This window comes from Mastacembelus armatus, chromosome 17 (assembly GCF_900324485.2).
Source record: "Mastacembelus armatus chromosome 17, fMasArm1.2, whole genome shotgun sequence".
Lineage (NCBI taxonomy): Eukaryota > Metazoa > Chordata > Actinopteri > Synbranchiformes > Mastacembelidae > Mastacembelus > Mastacembelus armatus.
In genome coordinates, this window is record NC_046649.1 from 17579782 (window position 1) to 17601043 (window position 21262).

General features: G+C 39.3%; 1 protein-coding gene across 1 annotated transcript in view; it reads left to right on the forward strand.

Moving 5' to 3' along the window:
• stam (signal transducing adaptor molecule (SH3 domain and ITAM motif) 1) overlaps positions 1–21262 on the forward strand; it is a 34956-nt gene that overhangs the window by 9700 nt on the left and 3994 nt on the right. The window contains exons 3-21 of the mRNA XM_026314226.2: positions 6969–7091; positions 9993–10079; positions 10227–11270; positions 11444–12001; positions 12112–12254; positions 12404–12513; positions 12666–12744; positions 15217–15301; positions 17035–17119; positions 17331–17406; positions 17584–17679; positions 17795–17941; positions 18108–18198; positions 18427–18622; positions 18951–19045; positions 20029–20117; positions 20293–20380; positions 20530–20584; positions 20748–20901. Of these exons, the coding sequence (XP_026170011.2) occupies positions 6969–7091; positions 9993–10079; positions 10227–11270; positions 11444–12001; positions 12112–12254; positions 12404–12513; positions 12666–12744; positions 15217–15301; positions 17035–17119; positions 17331–17406; positions 17584–17679; positions 17795–17941; positions 18108–18198; positions 18427–18622; positions 18951–19045; positions 20029–20117; positions 20293–20380; positions 20530–20584; positions 20748–20901 (3401 nt within the window). The remainder of the gene's footprint in view (positions 1–6968; positions 7092–9992; positions 10080–10226; positions 11271–11443; positions 12002–12111; positions 12255–12403; positions 12514–12665; positions 12745–15216; positions 15302–17034; positions 17120–17330; positions 17407–17583; positions 17680–17794; positions 17942–18107; positions 18199–18426; positions 18623–18950; positions 19046–20028; positions 20118–20292; positions 20381–20529; positions 20585–20747; positions 20902–21262) is intronic.

The window sequence follows — 21262 nt, forward strand, 5'->3', positions numbered from 1 at the left end:
CAGTTGCAGTGCACAAACATGCAGTATAGTGAGGGTAAAACAATATTTACTGTCTATTTTAGATGTAGATGTGATGTGGCTGACCTGGTTAAAATGGATCAGTGATCTGTCCTCTCCCTTCTTCTGAGGTTCACATGGTCCTGCTTTATTTGAAATGGCCTCATTGCAACATGACAACACTAAAACATGAGCAGGAGGATCCAGGGGGTCTGTTGTTCTCCATTCAGGCCAGTAAAGTTAGTTTATGGCTGCCATGTATTTTTAAAGTCATGCATGTGAATGGTGGAAATTGAGAACGGTAATGGACCACTTCCTCTAATCGTGGATGTTTTTTCTTTTTATTTATGCTTTTCCAGACGCACATAGACTGAAACACTTGCAATGCAAAGTGTGGTACATAATATAAATGAGTCTTTACTGTGGGAGTTTAATGTTTACATTAGAAATTTTTTGTGTAATTGGTTTTCAAAATCTTGCTCGTCCATTTTTATTTAACCCCTTAAGAGAAAGAGCTGTATGATTTTTGCAGCAATGTTGCAACGCCATCAGGCTGGACTATATTTCCTAGACCATGTTCTGTGGAACCATGACATAATAATGTTAAGAGGTTCCTTCTGAAAACAAGGAAACCTTAAATGATATGTGTAGTTGTGGAATTGAAATACAAATGCAGCCTATCTTTAGTTAACTGCTGCTATGTGTGTGTGTGTATAAGTGTACATGTTCGCATATTCCTGTTTTAAAACATTCCTGTGTAATAGTGTAGGTGCAGGTGGATTTGAGTTTAATCTTACAGCTTTGCCTGGGAATTAATTCTCAGTTACAATAAAATATGCAGCCCACCAACACCACCTCCATTTGCCAGCTCCCAGTGGATCTACCGCACACGCTGCATTTCTTAACAGTCAATAGTTTGTATTTCTTCGCCTCAAATTTGTGGCTGCAGATGTGACTCTATTCTGCTTAATGTCACCATACACTGTCAAACCAGGAGACACACACAGCGAGCCTGGATTTCAGTCTTTGATGGAAACTGCTGACTGAAACTGAAAGATTTTTTTGATGTCTAACCCTGTCTCAGCAAGGATCTCCCAGTACAGTGGCCCAGCTTTGTTTATGAGTCGATTGCGTGCTTAAAACTCTGCCTCTTGAAGTTACAATATATGAACTATTTGTCATAGTGTTCCTCTAACTGAGCACAGTTGGGATGACGAAACAAGATCTAATTGACTCCATGTCCACTGCCTAAATCCCAGTTTTAATAGGCCATCTAACTGTTTTCTCTATGAATTAGGCTCTTTTTGGAAAACAGCAGTTAACTCAACTAAGAAGAAATGGACCATAAAGTTTCCCCTTGATTCTGACCTGTGGTCCACTGAAGGAAGCTATTTTTCTTCTGTCACTGGATATACCCCTGTTAATGGATCGCAAGTGTTCCTGTCTTAATATTGCAAAACTGTAGGTAAAATAAGTAAATAAACAAATGAAGGCTTCTTTCTTTTTCTTTCTTTCTTTCTTTCTTTCTTTCTTTCTTTCTTTCTTTCTTTCTTTCTTTCTTTCTTTCTTTCTTTCTTTCTTTCTTTCTTTCTTTCTTTCTTTCTTTCTTTCTTTCTTTCTTTCTTTCTTTCTTTCTTTCTTTCTTTCTTTCTTTCTTTCTCTCTTTCTTTCTTTCTCTCTTTCTCTCTTTCTCTCTCTCTTTCTTTCTCTCTTTCTCTCTCTCTCTCTTTCTCTCTCTCTCATAAAAAGGCTTACACAATCTCAAGGGATCCTAGTGGGCTTAAGAGCATGTTTTCGAAAGACACTAGATGTTATAGTCATTGTTTAGTTTTGTCAGCTTTGTTTTGTTTGTTTACAGGGTTGACAGTACAAAAATACACATGCACATTGCCCATTACCATACACTAGCATTAAAACACTAAATATGTAACACAATGAGATATGACAAAATAAAATACACACAGTTTTAGGATCACACAAAGAGAGACCTTTATGCATTGTAGTAACTTAACATTTGCTCCCAAACCAGAATGACAGGTACATGTGCTGCCCTAGACTGGACCAGTCACAGTTTTCTTCCATTGCTTGACAATAATTTAGTTTAAATAAAACAAAACTCTCAATCACTTGTTAGTGCATTTGCATCTTAGTTATAAACTTGCAGTTTAGTTAACATTCTCCAGCAGTTTGGCTTCTTTGACCTGCTTCAATAACGTTATGCTAAGCTCAAGTTTTGGTTTTAAATTGATACTCATTCTGTGTGTGTGTGTGTGTGTCCATATTTTATTTCTTTCAAAAATCATTGCTGATGTACAGACTTCTGCTTACTCTTATGACACTTGGCATGAAGGGCAGATCTATCAAATGTGTGCATACATCCTTTGATTTAGGCTCCTCTGTAACAAGGTCCAGATGTTCTAGATAGAGGAGCAAGGCCCAGTTTTAAAGTGTCATAAACCTGTTAGCAGAGAGTGAAAAAAACATAGCCCAGGCATGCTGGCTAGCTCAGCAATTCAAGGACCCTAATGTCTTAGTAATTTGTCTCAGTGGTAACTTCCCCTGTTGAAGAGTGTTTACTTGTTAACATTCCAGTTGGCGACTGTTAATACTGGGGTAGCTACAAAGGCCAGAGGGGGACATCATGATCCCAGCACACATTGTTAAAGGATCAACTTTGTCTCAAGTCACAGATACCACTCCTCAGCTGCATTAGGCAACATCAAACAATAGACTACACTTATCTGTGGACATTATACTGGGCAGCAAAAGAGAAGAGCATCCATCAGTTAAGGCAGCTGTTCCTAAGCAGTGGGTCAGGATCTGCACAAAATCAAATTGTCAGTACAACTTTGGTGACACCCTGATCTTTCATCGACCTCCATTAAGAGATTGACATTACAGTTTTGAGAGAAATATCTTGATAACTGCATTATGGTCCCCACCACAGGATGAACTGTAATAATGTTGGTGATTACCAGGCATTTAACCCAGCACCATATTTCTATAAAATATTAGTTTGTACAAGTACAATGTTTTTTATTATTTATTTATTTATTTTGAAGTTTTGGCATGCAATTAGTATTTAACTCAAGGCACAGTGGTAATTGTTTACCTCTCTCCTAATTTTTCCTTTTTTCATGTAAACAACACAGATCCCTAATAGAACAATCTGTGTAAAATTCCACTGAAACTACATGTGGTGTAGTTTGATTATTCTTGTCAATCTTCTTCTGGCTCTGTAATAAACACATTTGCCTCAGGGATGGAAACATATTGTTACTAAAACTGTTTAAACTGTATTTCACCCACCCAGATACCTGTTTTACCTCCATTTTTGTGTTCCACTTGTGTGTTTTGGTTTGTTGAACCTTACTTTCAAACCAAATGCTTCAGTAAAAGACCAATTATGATAATTACAAACTGTAAGTTGTACCACAATTATATGTAATTATAGTTTTGATAGTTTGTACATTTGTAGATAGATACCACACAGTAATGTAACCACTTCAATGAAAATATGTGTGTTTCGCCTGGAAAGAATGCAGCACTTGGCAGCACTGTGATCTGTCAGAGTCCATTCAGGTGGAGAAGACAGGTATGGACTGTGTGTGCGACTGCTGGTTCTTTAACCATTTCAGCATTAATGTAACACAAAATGACGTTGTGACGTGAAAGAATTCCTGTGGTAGCCACCTGAGTACTCTATGTAACGTAGTATTAACACTCTGCACAAAGGCTCTTCACACAAAAAGGCTATAGCCTGCACAGGCTTTCTTTGTGTTGCCATGGAAATTTCCACTGCCAGCCAGGAGTGAGAGCAGGAAAGTCTAATGGCAGGTACATGAAATAACGGAAAACGTGTTGAGATTTTTTTTTTTTTTCTTTGACTGAATCAGAGTCCAAATGAAATACAGCTGTTTTAGAGACACCACAGTGAACTGCCCCCATCTTTCTCTTCTCTTGTCTCTTTTCTACTTCTTCCTTTTCTTCTGCCTCTGCCTTTCTTCACTCTCAACAACAGTGAACTAATAGTAAGAAAAATATTAAGGAAAAAGTGAACACCCCTCATAAAGACTGTCCTCTCATTAAAAACCACTCCGTAGGTTAATGCAATCAGTTACATTTAAGTGACACTGAGAAGTCATGTAAAAAAGACAATCAGACAATATTATATGTAGCCACACTGCTACCATAGCTAAAACGTTGTTTTGAGATAAATGCATTTTTGGAAAATATATATATTTTTTTGTCTGTGTTCATTAGCTCGGCCCGTGTCTACATAAAACATGCCAAACCTGGAGGTTTGTGGTTGACAGCAATAATATGTAGCACACCGTATGCTCTGCCATACCTTTGCTCCGTCTGGGCTTTTCTGGCATTTAGTTACCTCTTGGGGATTATCTGGACAGAGTCCAACATGTTGACTAGGACATCATGGCTGCGATCCAGCTTCTAGGCTCTCAACAGCCTCAGACCTCACGTGTTCTGCACCAGGCTGTTTGGTTTAACAATGTGTTTTCAGTCAGCTCATGACATGTATGTGTTAGCACGTTTATGTGCTGTGGTAGTTTATGACCAGAAAGGAAGCGTTCACAATAGTCCTATGGTTATGAAACATAATATTCTTGGTGACTAATGGGGGTTTTGACACAAAGTACATCTAAACAAGTAAAATATTTAGCAAATTTACGATTTTGAAGTTTTGTTTGTATTTTTAAAGCCAAGCATCCAATTTTACATGATCTCTGGGTTTTATTTTACCACTTTGAAAAAAATATACATGACATAACATACTGCTTTGCTGTACCATGTTCATATTATTGTCATCTTAGTAATAGATATGTGTCGAGTCATTAAGGTAATCAGTGTAGTTTACCATGCTTATATTAATATACCTTAACATCCTCTGCTGCTGCTTGTCCTGTATCTTGCATTGCTGTAGAAATACCATAGTTTTCTTTATTTATTCTGTGTAACAGAACACTGCCTCTGCCTTGGACGCATTTTCACTTCGTTATTACTGGTACCACATGTCTGACAGAATTGTTGTTTAAGTAAATTTGCTCGGTGGGGACCAGAAATCACTCCAGTGAAAAAGAGTCGGAAAATGTTGTAACCCTGGGCAAAGCTTCTGGTTGCTCTGCCCAAAATGAATTTCCAGCATCACTGCTGGGAGAACATGACAGTCTGGGTATGTAAACTAAATAGTGACATTGTTAACACTAGGAACTTTATATTTGGTGCAGAGGCTGCATATAATCCTGACATTTAAAGCGCTTTCATCTTAAGTTATGAAAATGACGCTGCCAGCGATGTTGCCACCATGGTCCATTTCATACACTAATGAGCACAGAAATACCACTGCTGCCCTGCACTTGGCCAAAACCTGCAGACAGTTGGCTGCTTGTTTACATGGTGTGTTGTTGTCCTTTAGGCAGCATGTGGTTTGGACCAGTTGGGGAAGGAGGTGGGTTCTCTAATGGAGCTCTCCATACTAGCTCCCAACATGAGGCTCTCAGTACACATAAGGACAACAGTGGCTTACATATCCATGTCTGCGTCCACGGCTGGGCCCCTTTGAGGTGGTCACATGTGATGTTTGCACAGATGTGTGGGTTCAAAGTCAAGAGGCCAGACCTCCACTAGCCCTCTGGTGGTCTTGACCACCCCTGACTGGGAAGAATCGAGCCTCCTTTCGTTACAGATTGTCCCATGTCCCATCACAGGCAGAGCCTGGCCTCTGATTAGGTTTAAGGGAAAAAGTCATATGAAGATGTGAGTCCAGCTGAGGAATTTTTATAGCTTGCTCTAGTGGAAACAGTACGCCTACCCATAATGCCATAGGGCATGTTTTGAGGATGCCATGGTACTTTTGAGAATGGCATGAGCCAACGACATTATCTACTATCTTTGTTCACTGGACTTCAATGTTTGTCAATGTATGTTAATTTAGAGGCCTAGTGAAATGTATTTTAATGCTCACAGCATAAAGATCTCATGGCATGACAGCTTCACTACATTGTCTTGTTTACAACACTGCTTGTGTTTATAAGACCTGTGTTTAGTGATGTCACCTTGTTAAGAGATCCTAGGAAATACTTGAGTCTCTATAATCATACCTAAAGGAATCAGAGTGAAAATAATACCCATACTGTAATAAATTATTGCTGTCCTGTAAGTCATGTTAGGTGTTACAGCATTTTAAGGAATGTGTTAATCTCACAAAAATGAAAGTGTATTTTAAATTGTTGTGTTGTAACTTAGGCTAAGATGTTTAATTACCTCCCTATCTGGTAATGTGTTGTATGTTTCTACAAAGTCGGTCTCTCTTCCTGTATAATCTGATTTAAATTTGTTCATCTACAAAAACACCTTTCTAGCTTGTGGGTGTATACCAGTTGCATTCTTGCTCTGTTTGCCAGCAGCTACTTGGTCAGTCCTAATGAAGTCCAGTAAACATCCTGACTGTAGTATAATGTTTTGCATTATGGTGTTAAACTGGACTTGTGAACATCTGTGATGTGAATCACCAAAAATGTCACTGTTCTATAGTTTTAGGTCAGATGCCCATGAGCATTGACACAGAACAGGAATGGTACTGTTTTGTTTTGTTTTCTCTGGCATGTGGACAACACATGTGCAGTGTTTTTTAACTTTTTTAAATTTTTTGGGATATTTGTGAGGGCAGACATTTATAACTGACAGTTGGCTAAAGAAAGGCACACTGTGACCCACTTTAGGCATGCAGTAATAAAGTAAGTTATAAAATTTAAAAAAAACATCCGATGTGATTTCATTTTTGAATTAAAACATCTGTCTCATTTCTATGAACTCCCTTCAGCTGCACAGTATTTACGTTACTACTGTTTCTCAACACTGCATTTTGTTAACAGAATGAACTAGACTAATTAAACTAGACTTAATGCATGCTGCACAGTCATTTGTAACACAGACTCTGTTGTATGTTGCAGGAATTCAGGAGGGTACAGAGTGCACCAAATGTAAAAATGACTGGGCACTGAGGGCGGCTATTGCACTCCTCTATGTGCTGTGTGCGCTGCTCACCATCGCAGTGGCTGTTCTTGGATACAAAGGTAAGTGCAAACTGAAAGAAAAAAAAATGCTTTTTGTACAGTACAAAGCATTTATGCTATCATTTATTACAGCAGGTCTATCCTTTTCAAACATCTCTCAAAATCAGTCTGCTATTTTTCTTTCTCCTTAAAGATATTATTTAGCCTTAATAAACCAAAAAAGTAGGTCGGTGTATGAAAAGGGTCAGAGGAGAATGACCAGGAAACTGAGAAATTTTATCTGCCGCAACATTTGGATGGTGGGGTCAGAATTTTGCATTAACAACATGAAAGGATGGATCATCCTCCCTTGTATCAGTGAATCAGGATCTGTGTGATATTTTCTTGGCACACTTTGCACCCCTAAGTACCAATTGAGCCACAATCTACCAGTATTGTTGCTGACCATGTCCATCCCTTTATGACCACAGCGTACCCAGCTAAAATCATCTTAAATTGGTTTCTTGTACTTCAGTGGCCTCCACAATCACCAGATCTCAGTCCAATAGAGCACGTTAGGGATGTGGTGGAATGGGAGATTTGCATCATGGATGTGCAGCCGTCAACTCTGCAGCGACTGTGAAATGCTATCATCATATCAGTTCGGATCAAAGTCCAGCGACTTCTTAAATCAACTTGTTAAATTAGGCAGTTCTTAAGACTTGCTAGTCTAACCCAGTACTAGTGAGGTGTACCTAGTACAGTGACCAGTGAGTGCATAGACTTTATTTGCAGCAGATTTTCCTGTCCCCTGCCATCCACACACACTCTATCTCTGTCTTTGGCTTAGAGTCTGAAGGGTTTGATGAAAGTCAAGTTGTTGCATTGAAGACAACCAAATGGAGAACTTTAATTTAGCCAAGTTAAAGAGTTCAGCCAAAGATTTACTACTTGGAGAGGGTCCCTTGATAGTATGTATTGTTTCCTCTCCCCCAGATTTATATCTTTTGGAGAATAACCATAACAAGAGATAGGAAACATGTTATTGTGCAACAATGTCCTCACTGCAGCGCATTGACCCTGGTTGAGCTAAGGCAGTAGTGTAAAATAGAAACTTAGTCATTCAAGTTATTTCAGAGATCATCAGGGTAGAATGTGCTTTGTGTATTGTGCAATTTTACTCAACTGCAGCCCTGAGCAATCATAGAAAACCTGTCAAAATATCCCTGAGCAAATATTCAGTCTTGTCCTTTCCAACCTTGTGAACCACATGCGCCAACAATCAAACAAAAAGCACATTTGCCCAATAGGCAACAACTTTATTCAAAACACAGACAAGTTTAGATCTAAATCTGAGTCATGCCTCATGAGTGCTGTCAGAATTATTTTGAGTTTCCAGCTTTGGGTCTGTGTTAGTGTGGAGACCATGCGATTTTGATGGTTTGGCTCTAATGTCTACCAGATGACCATGCATGCACTGACTATTCGGGCTTAACAACCCAAGAGGAGATTTTATGGCTTGGTAGCAATTTGCTGTTTCATGAACCACAGGTTGATTCACAAATGGCAGCAAGGGTCCAAAATATTTTGTGAGAAACCAGTGTAGACAAGATTGTGATTTATTTTATGTTTTATGTTGTTGTTGTTGTTTTTTGTCTAACATCATATCATAATGCTTTTCCAATACAGGATTGGGAGGGGTGAATAGATTAAGAGCAGAATAAGAAGGTATGTTAGAGATCAGGAAGATAGTGTGGTAGATATCTCTCTCTTTTTCTCTGTTACTAGTGGTATTTATTCTTAAATGATAAATGATAAATATTTAATTTGACTGTAGAGTTTAGCAATTCTGAGGGAAAGAGAGAAGTGAATCAAGCTGCACAATCCAGATTTTAGCAGATGACCAATATATCTTTGAAAATGGGCTCATGGGTATTTGTTTGTCCCAAGTGCATGTTATTGTTGCGTGTTTTTGTTACTTCTGGAATGATAACAGTGTAAGCTTAGGATGTTTTTCAGTGCAGTTTTTAGACGCCCACATATCGACAAAAAAACAAACCGTGCAGGAGAGGAGATGGACCCTTGCTGCAGATGTGAGGAGGAAAGAGAAAGTGGAAACAGAGTCCGAGTGTACTAGTGTGGTATTCATTATGTGTTTGACATTGCTTATACTCATGAAGTGGAATTTGTGAATGTACTGTGAAGATTGAGATTTGTATTGATAAACAAATATGCAGTTGCCTGGTTACAAAAATCTTAGGAAACTCTTTACCCTGTTCAACATCCACTGTTCAGAACTTGTACAGTATTTACGTTTTCAGGTAGTTGCTGGAAAGGTATGAGTACAGCAGCGCCCTCTGCTGTTCACAGTCAGCCTGGCTGAATGGTTCAGTGCAGCCAAGTTAACATTTCAAGGTTTGATGATATTTATTTGTGTGTAGTAATACAGTGTAAATTTATTTAAATTACATTTAATCATTTACATTTTACATTTAAGTAAAAGTACTCATTAAGCAGCAGAATAGCTCATTCAGAATTTCCATTCCTATATTAGTATATAATTGGATATTAATACAGATGCATTATTGTATAAATAACATCTTAATGCAGTAGTTACTAAATGTTGTTGTTCTACTACTGTGAGGAATTTAAATCTATAATAGTGCATTGTACTTTGCAAACTACACACAGTAGATTTGTATTAAAAATGTTAAGCAAAGTCATTACTAAAAGTAGTTATCAAATATATTAAAGGAAAAAGTGTAATATCTGCCTGTCTAATCTATCCACCTACAGAAAGTGCACTTCCTATTAGGTTTTACCATCAGTGGTGGTTATGTTAGGGTTCCTCTTGCCCACAGTTAATGGAAAATGCAGTATCGCAAAATTTTTAACTGTTTAACTTGTATCATAGTTTTTTCTGTAAGTGTATTTTCTGTACAATTCTATTTACATTACACCCTTTTATTACTGTTTTGTCAGTGGTCCAGAGAATGGACAGTGTCACAGAGGGCATACAGAATTATGGAGGCAAGATCAGTGCTGTTGAGACAGATTTAAAGAAACTAGGTGAGTTAACACAAGATTAGATGTCAAGTATGTATAATTTTAAACTACAATAGCTATGAAAACATTTTTTAATGTTTTTTGGACTGTGACATTTACCATGCTTTTATTTTCTATTAATATAGATAATTTCCTGTGTCACCTTTTCAGATGATCAGGCTGGAGAGAAATCAGTTAATGCCACAAGTGAAATCAAGACCTTCAAGTCTGATCTAGAGACATTACAGAACCAACTGAATAACATTGCCCTTAGGGCTAATAGAAACAGGGATATTCTGGATGAACTTCGGATCACAGGAGATGACATGCAAAGCAGTCACATTACCCTGCAGAGTTATCTGGATGGCAGTACTGCCACACTGCGCGGTCTAAACCAGACCCTGAACTCCTACAGTGGCATGCTTGATGACCTTCAGACAGACACTGCGCGGCTGCAGTCAGAGATACAGGGCCAGGTCAAGATGCAGAGTCAGACCCAAGTTAGCATTAGTGCACTAAACATCACACAGTTCCAGCAGCGCAGTCTGCTCAGCACACTGCAGAAGATGGTTGAAGACACAGGCCAGGCAGTGCAGAAACTGAAGAATGACTATCAAGGTTTGCAGCAAACAGCCAGACAGACCCAGGCTGACACAGAGTGGTTAAAGGAAAAAGTCCAAAACCTCCAGGTTTTAGCAGCCAACAATTCTGCCCTGGTCCACACCAATGGGGAATCTGTTGATGATTTAGGGGCTCAGATCAGCACACTAGCCAGCCAGATCCAGAACACCTCAGCTCTCACTGAGGGGCATGACCAGAGGCTGCGTGAGCTGATGGACCACCAGCGAGACTACGATAATGCCACCTCATCCAAGTTTGATGAGGTGGAAGCACGATTAGACAGGCATGAGAGTGACATGGACCGTGTGACTGGAAATGTGAGCTTTTCTGCACAGCTCCTAGGCACTATCAGCTCCAACCTGAATGGCCTGAGGTCCTGTGCTGAGACAGTGATGCGACATTCAGACCTGTTACTGGGGCTGAATGGTAGCTTCACAGAAGCCAGGACGGCGAGCATAGAGCTGCGTGCCCAGCAGGATGAATTGGCAGCCAGGCTGGACAGAGAAGTGACCAACTTGTCTATGGTGATGGAGGAGATGAAGCTGGTGGATAGCAAGCACTTACAGCTCATTACCAACTTCACCATCCTGCAGGGTAGGTGTTTTATGTAGCAGTATAAATGTAACAGTATACTCTGCACCAGCACAATAACAAGAAATGAATGTTTTTTTTCAGGACCATGTGAAAGCATGCTCAGACCCCAGCAATAAGTGTACATTCTGACACATGTAGCTCTCTCTTCTGACTCTTCTGATGTTATTTTTCAGGTCCACCAGGTCCAAGGGGCCCCAGAGGTGACAAGGGGCCTCAGGGGCCAGTGGGTCAACCAGGACAAAAGGGTGATAAAGGAGACAAAGGCGTGCCAGGATTGGTGGGACCTAAGGGAGAGAAAGGTGCTGCTGGACCACTAGGTGCGACTGGTCCCAAGGGTGCACCTGGGATTAGGGGTTTTCCAGGGTCTAAAGGTTCAAGAGGTTCTGGAGGTAGACCTGGAAACACTGGTGATAAAGGTGACCCTGGGCCCCCAGGGCTTCCTGGTAGAGATGGACCACCAGGTTTTTCAGGACCACAAGGGCCACAGGGGCCCAGGGGGGCAGCAGGACCTGCAGGACTGGATGGGCCACGCGGACCTGTTGGACCCATTGGCCCACCTGGTCCTCCAGGGCTCCCTGGGCTACCTGCGCCACCTGTCTTTATAAGGCCTCCTGAGTCCACTCAGATACCTGAACCTCCCAAACCACCTCAAGCTTCTAAACATACAGAGGCACCCCAAAGCTCTGTGTCCCAACAGGTGCAGCCCCCTGTTGCTCCTACATCAGTCCCTGGTGAGTTCACTGATTACATAAGGATAGAAAACAGACATGTTGTGTGTAAAAGGTGCTGTGTTTTTTTTTTTTTTTGTAAAATGTGACAATCTAGTAATTAATCATTCCAGGTTGTCCCCCTGAGTTCAGAAAATTTGGAGACAGCTGCTATTACTTTTCCTCTGGTTCTCAGAGACTCAACTTTGATGAGGCCCACCAGTTTTGTACTAACATGTCATCTCACATGCTCATTATCACTGACAATGAGGAACAGGTAAAATAAATCAGGTCCAATACTTGTCTTTCATTATTTTTTTAACTATTGACTTTAAAGAATGAAACTAACCATTTAAAATGAAATGACTGACTGGCAATTCATGGACTGATTCTCTTGGAAAATATTTGTTGCTCTTCTGTCTTTAGCAATTTGTGAGAAATGCGATTGAAGGAAAAGGCTATTTCTGGCTGGGCCTTACTGACAGAGAAGAGGAAAATGTCTGGAAGTGGGTGGATGGTACTATACCTGTTTTCAAGTGAGTAAACCTGTCAAATTGTTTTTACAGCAAACTGAATGAATTTTTATGACTCCTTATTTCTGTTCAAAACTACAATTTTATGAATGCAACAAACCCTTTGTATGATATTTGAACTTTGATACACCCATTGTTTATATTGTTTCTATCAGGAAGTGGAAGCCAGGCCAGCCTGATAATTGGACCCATGGTCATGAAGATGGAGAGGACTGTGCTGGTCTTATCCATAATGCCAACTGGAATGATTTCTACTGCACTGACCGCATTGGTTTTATCTGTGAACGTGCCTCTGAATGTCAGTATCTTCTATAAACAACATCTTCTTTTATGTGTGTTTGTGCATGTTCAACAAAATCAATCTGTTGGTCATAGTCTCAATGTTTCCAGACTTTCCTTCTTTTTATGGCACTAAGCCAAAAGTTAATTGATTCCTACTTCACTTGTACATTTTTGATTTTCTAAAACAGCTGAGCACATCTGGGACAAATGTTCATGTTATAAATGTTGAAAATTGAAGTTTGACATACTTTACAGTGGTGTGATTGTTTATTTGAAGTTAATAGTTTTTGGGAAAGAATGATAATCTATGCCACAGAGGAGTAAGCTGTCGCATGTCAGATTTTGACAGCAAATGTTAAATTCAGTGTTGGTTTGGTGCTTACATTGATTTATTCAAAATAAGAAAAATTTAGCCAAACATATCCCCTAAAAATTTTAGAGATGTGGTCCAGTCAAAATGTTTTAAATTTAAACACAATATTCCAGACAACAGAGGGCTGATATTTAGACAAGGTGAATGTACTAACAGACATGGGGATGCTACCAGAAACAGTCAGTTAAATGAAATGTACCTTTAGTGTCATGTGATGAAACATTTGATGTATATGCTGTTTCTTCATTATAAGGTTGCAAATTGTAAGCACACTGTAAAGGTTTTAAAATGTATCTTAAGTGTTGTATTTTTTGTTCTCTTCACAGTAAAAGTTCCAGTTTTATAGCATCCATTTAAGACAGTGCGAGCTGTGTCTGGGAGGCTGAAGTTGAAGCTGAAGATGCAAGGATGACAAAGGACACAAGGAGGAGCTCTAGATAACTAGAGGACTCCGATAAAACCAGCCCAGCCCAGCATCGCTCAGACTTGGACTCATCTTTGTCGTAAAGGCACTTTACAACACAGTATGGTGCAGAAGACAGAACGAGCACAGAGCCAACCAACTATAGTATTGATTTAATATTTGTACTGAAGCAAATATAAGAATGTAGTCATTTATTCAGGCTATATATTTTAGGCTAAGTCCTCATTTGGTACAGCCACTGTTGTACAGGTGTATCTGTAAATAATATTTCACAAAAGATATGAACTTTGTGTCATTTTATTTTTTGACTTCTGTCAAAAAAATCTACATCACAGGATTGTGTTGTTAATAAAGTGGAACTATTTTTATATTGTCAGATGCTTCAGATATTAAAACATAAGCTCCCGGGACAATTATGAGGACCCACTCAACAGCAGCAAAAGACGTCAAACTCAGCTAATAAACACAAATGAAGCTAGTGTAAATTTCACCTTTCTACAAATTGAAATATATTTTTTGATCACTGATGATGCTCAATGTGAGCAGTGCTGCTGTTTTATGAAGAACAGTATGTCTTAGACTGTAGACTGCTAGTGTAAGTGTTACACAGGATGAAGCTCACATTAACAATATGTAAATGTTTTGTAATGTAACCATTTCAAGATGATTGCCTTTATTTACTTTGTCAAATATAATATGTGAAATATTCTACGTTTTCTATAATTTGCATAATCAGTTGTTATATGATTGCAAATTCATATAATGCTTAAGGAGTCAGTTTGTAATCTGGCTCAAGGGTCAATATGTGTTAAAAAATAACTATGGATCAGGCCAGGGCACTTATCACAATAAAATGAAGAAATTGTCTGTGGATTCAATGCTTTTCCTACATTATATATCATGGGAAGACATTTAAACTTCTCATGAATACATTAAATATATCAGCCTCATCTGCAATCTGCTTTTTTTTTTTTTTGCAGGTTTTTTATCCTATTTGTCTTCATCATTCTAACATCAGAGGTCAAATAAAAGGTAGAAAATATGACATGCCACCGAACCAAACTAAAAACTAATAGTCTTGCTTAATCGACGCTTGTCTAGGCTTCATTTTGTTGGACCACCCAGGTCTGAAATGCTTTGTTAGTAGCTACTGTGTTCACCCTTTGTCCTGCATGTCAGTGACAGCAAAGGTTTATATTCATTTTATTCAGAATTTGCACAAACTTCATTAAATGAAGCGTTACACGGAGTTAGAGTTTGTTCAGGAAGCTTCATCCTGCCCTCAGCTGCATACAGCTGTTGCCACACAGCTGTAAATGGATAACGTCACGTGATCACCATCACCTGACGATGACATGTTATTTTTCACGGCATTGGCGATTTTTAATCTTATGTTTGGTTGTCTCTGGAGTAACAGTGAAGACAGACCTACTGACGTGTCTGCCTATTATAGTCGATGATCGCGGTTTGATTAACGTGGTACCGTCAGCTTCAGTTACCCAGAATGCCTCGCTTGTTGCCGTGACTGTGTAGAATAGTCATCTAACGTTATAGCTTTATTTGACATTCATGAAGTTGTTGTTACTATGCGTGTTTATCGTATGAAATAAGGTAAAACGGGACACAGGAAAAACAGGGGAAGGCGAAATCAGTTGTTGTCAATACCCCAGCGATGCCTCTCTTCACGACCAACCCGTTTGACCAAGATGTTGGTGAGTAATCAGAGCTCAAGGCTAATTCTTACAGGCTAGCTGAATTAGCTTTGTTTGTGTTCTCCAGCCGTGTGTGGTCTTTTAACCAGCCCATGGGCTGTTATATGTTGTGTTATATGGTCGGCTTACAGTATATATTATAGTATATATAAACACCCGACGCCTGTATTTTGCCTGTTATGATTGAGTTTGCTAACTTAGCTTAAAGATTTAGCTAGAAGCAATTAGCATCCAAAATCCTTAAAAAACGTTCATAATTGAACATTTGAAGAATTTTCCATAATAGTGCTTGTAGTTTTTATTATTTAAATCACACCATGTTAAAGGTTTAGGCTCTTGTCAGGTGAAGTGGTAATATACTACATGTTGTAATAAGCTAACCTAAGTAGCTAGCTAGCCTCTCCCTAACTAACCAGTATCCCATCGTAAGGTTGTGTTCACCAACCCAGACATTATTTCCGATATCTCACAGATAACAGAAGTGAAAAAGGATGCGGACTGATGTCTGAAGTCATTAAGCGATGATGTGCTTCCCTTTCTCCCTTTGTTATGTGCCGTGTGGCTAACCACATCATTAGCATAAACAGACAGACGCCTCACTCCACAGCAGGGGCGACTCTAGGATCAGACTTTGTAGGGGGCCTCAGCCCTTATGCCAAATGCTCTTCCTGCTGACCCCATCCTGTTCTCTCCCATTCTATCCCTCTGTATCCTCCTCTCTCCTTCTTTGTGCTGTCAACCAAATTGCGACTTTAACATCCAATCACAGAATCTATTACCTAATAAGAGGTAACGTTATAACTTGATCTGTATTGATTTATAGTGTACTCTGAGTATTGGGTCGCTTTGGGCAATGCAGTCACTTAGATCTCATTTTCTCAATTGAACCTGATTGAGAAAAAAGAACATATATCTGTCTATGGAAGTACTGATTTCCAATGTAAATCTAGTTACTTTCTTGTGTAGTTGCACAGTGAATATGAGTAATTAGTTCATAAGAAGGATATGGGACTTTGTAATGCTTGATAATTATCTATGTGGAGTGAAATTGCTGTTACATTTTTTGCAATCATAAAACTGAAACTTCTTTAATTTATTAATGAAGAAGAATGTTATTTCCATTTCATTTCCACTTACACTGAAATATTAAAGTGCATCACTTACCTGTCAAGTAAGTCAGCTAATGTCTGACAACAATCACAGCATGGAGCTGTAACCACACACTGTCTAAGTCACAGTTATAGAGATTCAGAAGCATCGCTAACGTTATTTGCTAACATCAACTTTTTGTCTTAATTGTGATGTTTATCTCCATTTCTACTACTTCTTGTATTCTGCTTTTATGTGCAAGGCAGATCACAAAACAAGTTCTCAAAATTAACGTTTGCAAAATCTAACGTTAAGTTAATAATCGGCCTAACAATTAATACTTATTCATATTTTTTAGGAAAGCAGAGATGAATTTTAGGTGTGCTCGAGCACCCTGAAACAGGGTCTAAAATCACCACTGCTGTAGTGGTACCATACCAGACTATAGCCCTCAAATTGAGCAGTAAATTTAGTAAACTCTGTGATAGGTATGTTTGGGCTGCTAGGTGTTATTTCAGTGGTCTTTTGGTGGCTGGTAGCTGTGTGGCAGCGCTGGTGACCATCTGTTTTTGTCTAATTAAGTTGCCAATTAAGTGTCTTTTAAGCTTCTTGCTTACGTTGGTTGTTGTGCTTCTTTCCTGCAGAGAAAGCAACCAGTGAGATGAACACAGCTGAGGACTGGGGCCTCATTCTGGACATATGTGATAAGATAGGACAGTCACGCACTGGGTTAGTTAACTGTCTTCGTTCTAAGCTGCACACAAACACATTTATCAGGTTGTCTTTAAGAGTTTTCGTTTGGTAAAACTGGTATCCCAGGTTTAGAGATAGAACCCTGGGCCAAAAATATTAACACACAGTTGTATTTCATGTAGTACAGCTGAATTGTTGTAATTGTTGCTAAGCAATCAATTTCTACAAACCTGCCATCCTGCTACAGGCCCAAAGAATGTCTCCGCTCCATTATGAGAAGAGTGAACCACAAGGATCCCCATGTGGCCATGCAGGCACTGACTGTAAGCAGCTATGTTTGTGTAATGTTCAGTTCATGGGGGTGTCATGTAGTCTTTTGCTGTCTAACCCTGAATTAATATTTTCACTGCTTTATATAAATTGATCCTAATATGATAGTTATATCCGAAGACGTGCCACGAGTTAAGATGAATGGTTTGCTGTACACTTTGTCCTTGTAGCTTCTTGGTGCTTGTGTCTCAAACTGTGGGAAGATATTTCACTTGGAGGTGTGCTCCAGAGAGTTTGCCAGTGAAGTCAGCATTGTCTTAAACAAGGTCTGTGGTCATGTTTCCTTTCAGTGTGCTATCCACATAACCCTCATTAATTTTGTGAATAACTGAAATCAAATTCTCTGCTCTTGCTCTGATGCTTTTTTATGTGCATCTCCAGGGACACCCCAAAGTGTGTGAGAAGCTGAAGGCGCTGATGGTGGAGTGGGCAGAAGACTTCCGCAATGATCCGCAGCTCAGTCTGATCTCAGCAATGATTAAGAATCTACGTGAGCAGGGTGTCACTTTCCCAGCTGTGGGGTCCCAGGTAAATGAACATGGTGGTCTTTGCCAAGCCATATTACGTTTTCTATTTGTTTTGTTTAAATAGGGCATTTAGGATTGTTTTGTTTAAACAAATAGACTTATCCTATTATGCTTCTTTCCCATGAGTTGTTGCATTGCCCAGGTATGTCAGTATAATTTTTTTACAGGCTGCAGAGCAAGCAAAAGCAAGCCCCGCTTTAGTGGCAAAGGATCCCTCCACCTCAACAAACAAAAAAGAGGAGGAAGACTTGGCCAAAGGTAAGGAGGGTTCTGGGTGATGATCAGACAGTTTTTGTACACAACTGAAATGCCTTTATAAGGTTTTCAGTCCTCTGACATTGTCATTAAAAGCATTCATGCTAATGCCTTGGGTCCTATGTATGACAAAATGACATAAATCACTATATACACAGGATTACTGAATTAGAGATGTTTAGCTGGGTTTACTCAATCACACTGTCGTTCACACGTCTCCTTTGTTTGCAGCTATTGAGCTGTCACTAAAGGAGCAACGTCAGCAGCCACAGACCTCTATGTCCAGCCTGTACCCGAACACCTCCAGCCTGCTCTCCTCACACAAGTCAGACGGCAGGAAAGTTCGTGCCATCTACGACTTTGAGGCTGCTGAGGACAACGAGCTCACATTCAAATCAGGAGAAATTATCACAATCCTGGATGATAGGTGAACTCACACACAAATAAGTGAAGCACACACAAAGGATTCAAACATTTGTGAATATACCGAGAGTATGTAGGACAGTTAGACCATCTGAAAATACATGATGTCACATTTCAACCCATCTGAAAGCAGCCTTTGGAAGCTGAAAAGCTGTTTTTTATTTAATTAATAAAAATATCCTTGTGTTTATTTTCTCTGCAAATGGAGTAGTAACATAATCTGCTGACCTAATTTGTAGAATCTTTAATATGAGATATGTCTGAAGCACTGAAGAGGTGACGGACAGTCGGTAAAAGCGGTAGTTTCGCTTTTGTTTCTTTTTTTATTTTAGTGACCCCAACTGGTGGAAAGGGGAAACATACCAGGGAGTGGGGTTGTTTCCTTCTAATTTTGTCACTGCTGACCTCACTGCAGAGCCTGAGATGAGTGAGTACATACATACACACACACAAACCTTTTATCCGCTTAGGTCATCTCTAAACCTTTTATAGCCCATTTCTTCCATTAGCGGTATTGCTTTATTGATTCCAGAGTGGGAAATACTGACATACACATGGCTGATGGAACAATACAAATCACAACGCAATCAAGATATTTGTGACACAAACAGAAAATGATCTATGGGATTTTACATGCAGTAAACAAAAACACTGACTTTACTTCTGGGAATAAGAGTTGTTCTGAATGACACATTTCCACTCATTAGAGAGCGCATCCCCCGACTCTTTCTTCTGATTCTATTATAACTTTCAGTGTTTTCCTACTGACACATTCTTGTCTAAATGCCAAACTATTAAAAGAAAACATAGCAACATATTCTTGGGGCTGTCTCAAGATGTTCATTATTTTCTCAGAACCCCATCAACAAAGCTCGGTCATTTAGCACAGTAGATTCTGAGGTTTTCATTGCTGTCAGCTTTGTCTTGTTGCTGACTGGTGGGTGGGAGCTTTTTCATACAACTTTATTAAATCAGAAACTAAGTTGCTGTGAAATACTTATCTTGGTATCACCTGTGGCCTGCACAGCTTCAACTTATTGTTTTGCGTGCTCGTTCTTTAAAACTACATGGGGGCAATTTTTTCCCCCCCATTTGTGTAAAATTCAATCCAAACAACTCAGCAAATATGACTACAGCTGGCAGCCTCTGTTTCTGTGTTGCCTGGTTCTATGTTTCGATACACAGAAAGTAACTATAGAAAAATAAAATTTCAAGATGATTTCTCTGTAGCTTCTATCAGATTTTTAACTTATATTTTCATCTCATACCTGGACCAAACCTTAGCATTGGAGAAAGAAAGAAAGAAAATTGCTGAATGTCAAGTCAGGGCATCGTGACTTATGTGTAACCGGTTGCTACTGTTACATTGTTTTGCTATTGCTGCATCCGCTGCTACTTGGAAATCCACAGTGAAGACAGAGAAAAAGACAGTACAGTTCAGTGAGGACATCCAAGTGGAGACCATTGAGCCTGAACAGGAGCCTGTATATATAGATGAGGTAAGTTATGTGCTATGTGCATTGTATTAAAAGCCTCATTAATTATATAATTGTTGTGCTGGTAAGTTAAGAGTTTTGTTTCAAAAGTGTCATCTGCTCCCAAAATGAATGGCAATAAAGTTTAAAAGTTTAAATCGAAGATGAACTCACAGAAACTTTACTTGAAACCTTTCAGGACAAAATGGACCAGCTGCTGCAGATGATTCAGAGTGCGGATCCCACAGACAACCAGTCAGACAGCATTGAGTTACTGCAGTTGGAAGGTAAACTGAATTTGAGATTGAAATAATTTAAGTAAAAAGAACGAAAGAGTAAGAAAAATTATTACCAACAAATGTGGCACTTCAGCGTAGAGTTGAATTAAAGTTGTGTTATATCAGTAACACTGATAAAAATGTTTTTGATTCATCAGGTGCCTGTAATCAAATGGGGCCCCTCATTGACCAGAAGCTGGAAGATATAGACAGGTAGGTACAATGTGCAGAAAAGCTGTGCTTTACTGATTGATAACCATAAAATGTCTGAGGAATAAAACATAAAACCTATGACATGAAACTGTGTAATTCAGACCCTCAGTGAAGATGTAGTTGTGGGGCTCTTAACTCTGTGTATCTGTGTTTGTACCATCAGGAAGCACTCAGAGCTGTCAGAGTTGAATGTGAAGGTGATGGAAGCTTTGTCTTTGTATGCCAAGTTGATGAATGAGGATCCAGTCTATGCCATGTATGCCAAGCTGCAGAGCCAACAATACTACATGCAGCAGCCAGCCAATGCAGTACAACAGGTATAGTCAGCTCGTCTTAGATATGACCATGACCCTTCAACCAGTGGTTTTCATAAACAGAAAAGTCAAGGCCAAACTTTTCATCCACTTGGTGGTAGTATTGTACTCATCTGCAGTATCATTATAAATATAGACAGGGAAGAAAACTACATGCGGGCAGCATGGTGACTGAGTGGTTAACACTGTTGCCTCACAGCAACAAGGTCCTGGGTTCGCAACCCAGCCTTTCTGTGTGGAGTTTGCATGGTCTCCCTGTGCTTGCGTGGGTTTACTCCGGGTGCTCTGCTTTCCTCCCACAGTCCAAAAACAAATATTATTCAAATAATATTCAAATATCTTTTTTTCATCTTGGTATTTAATG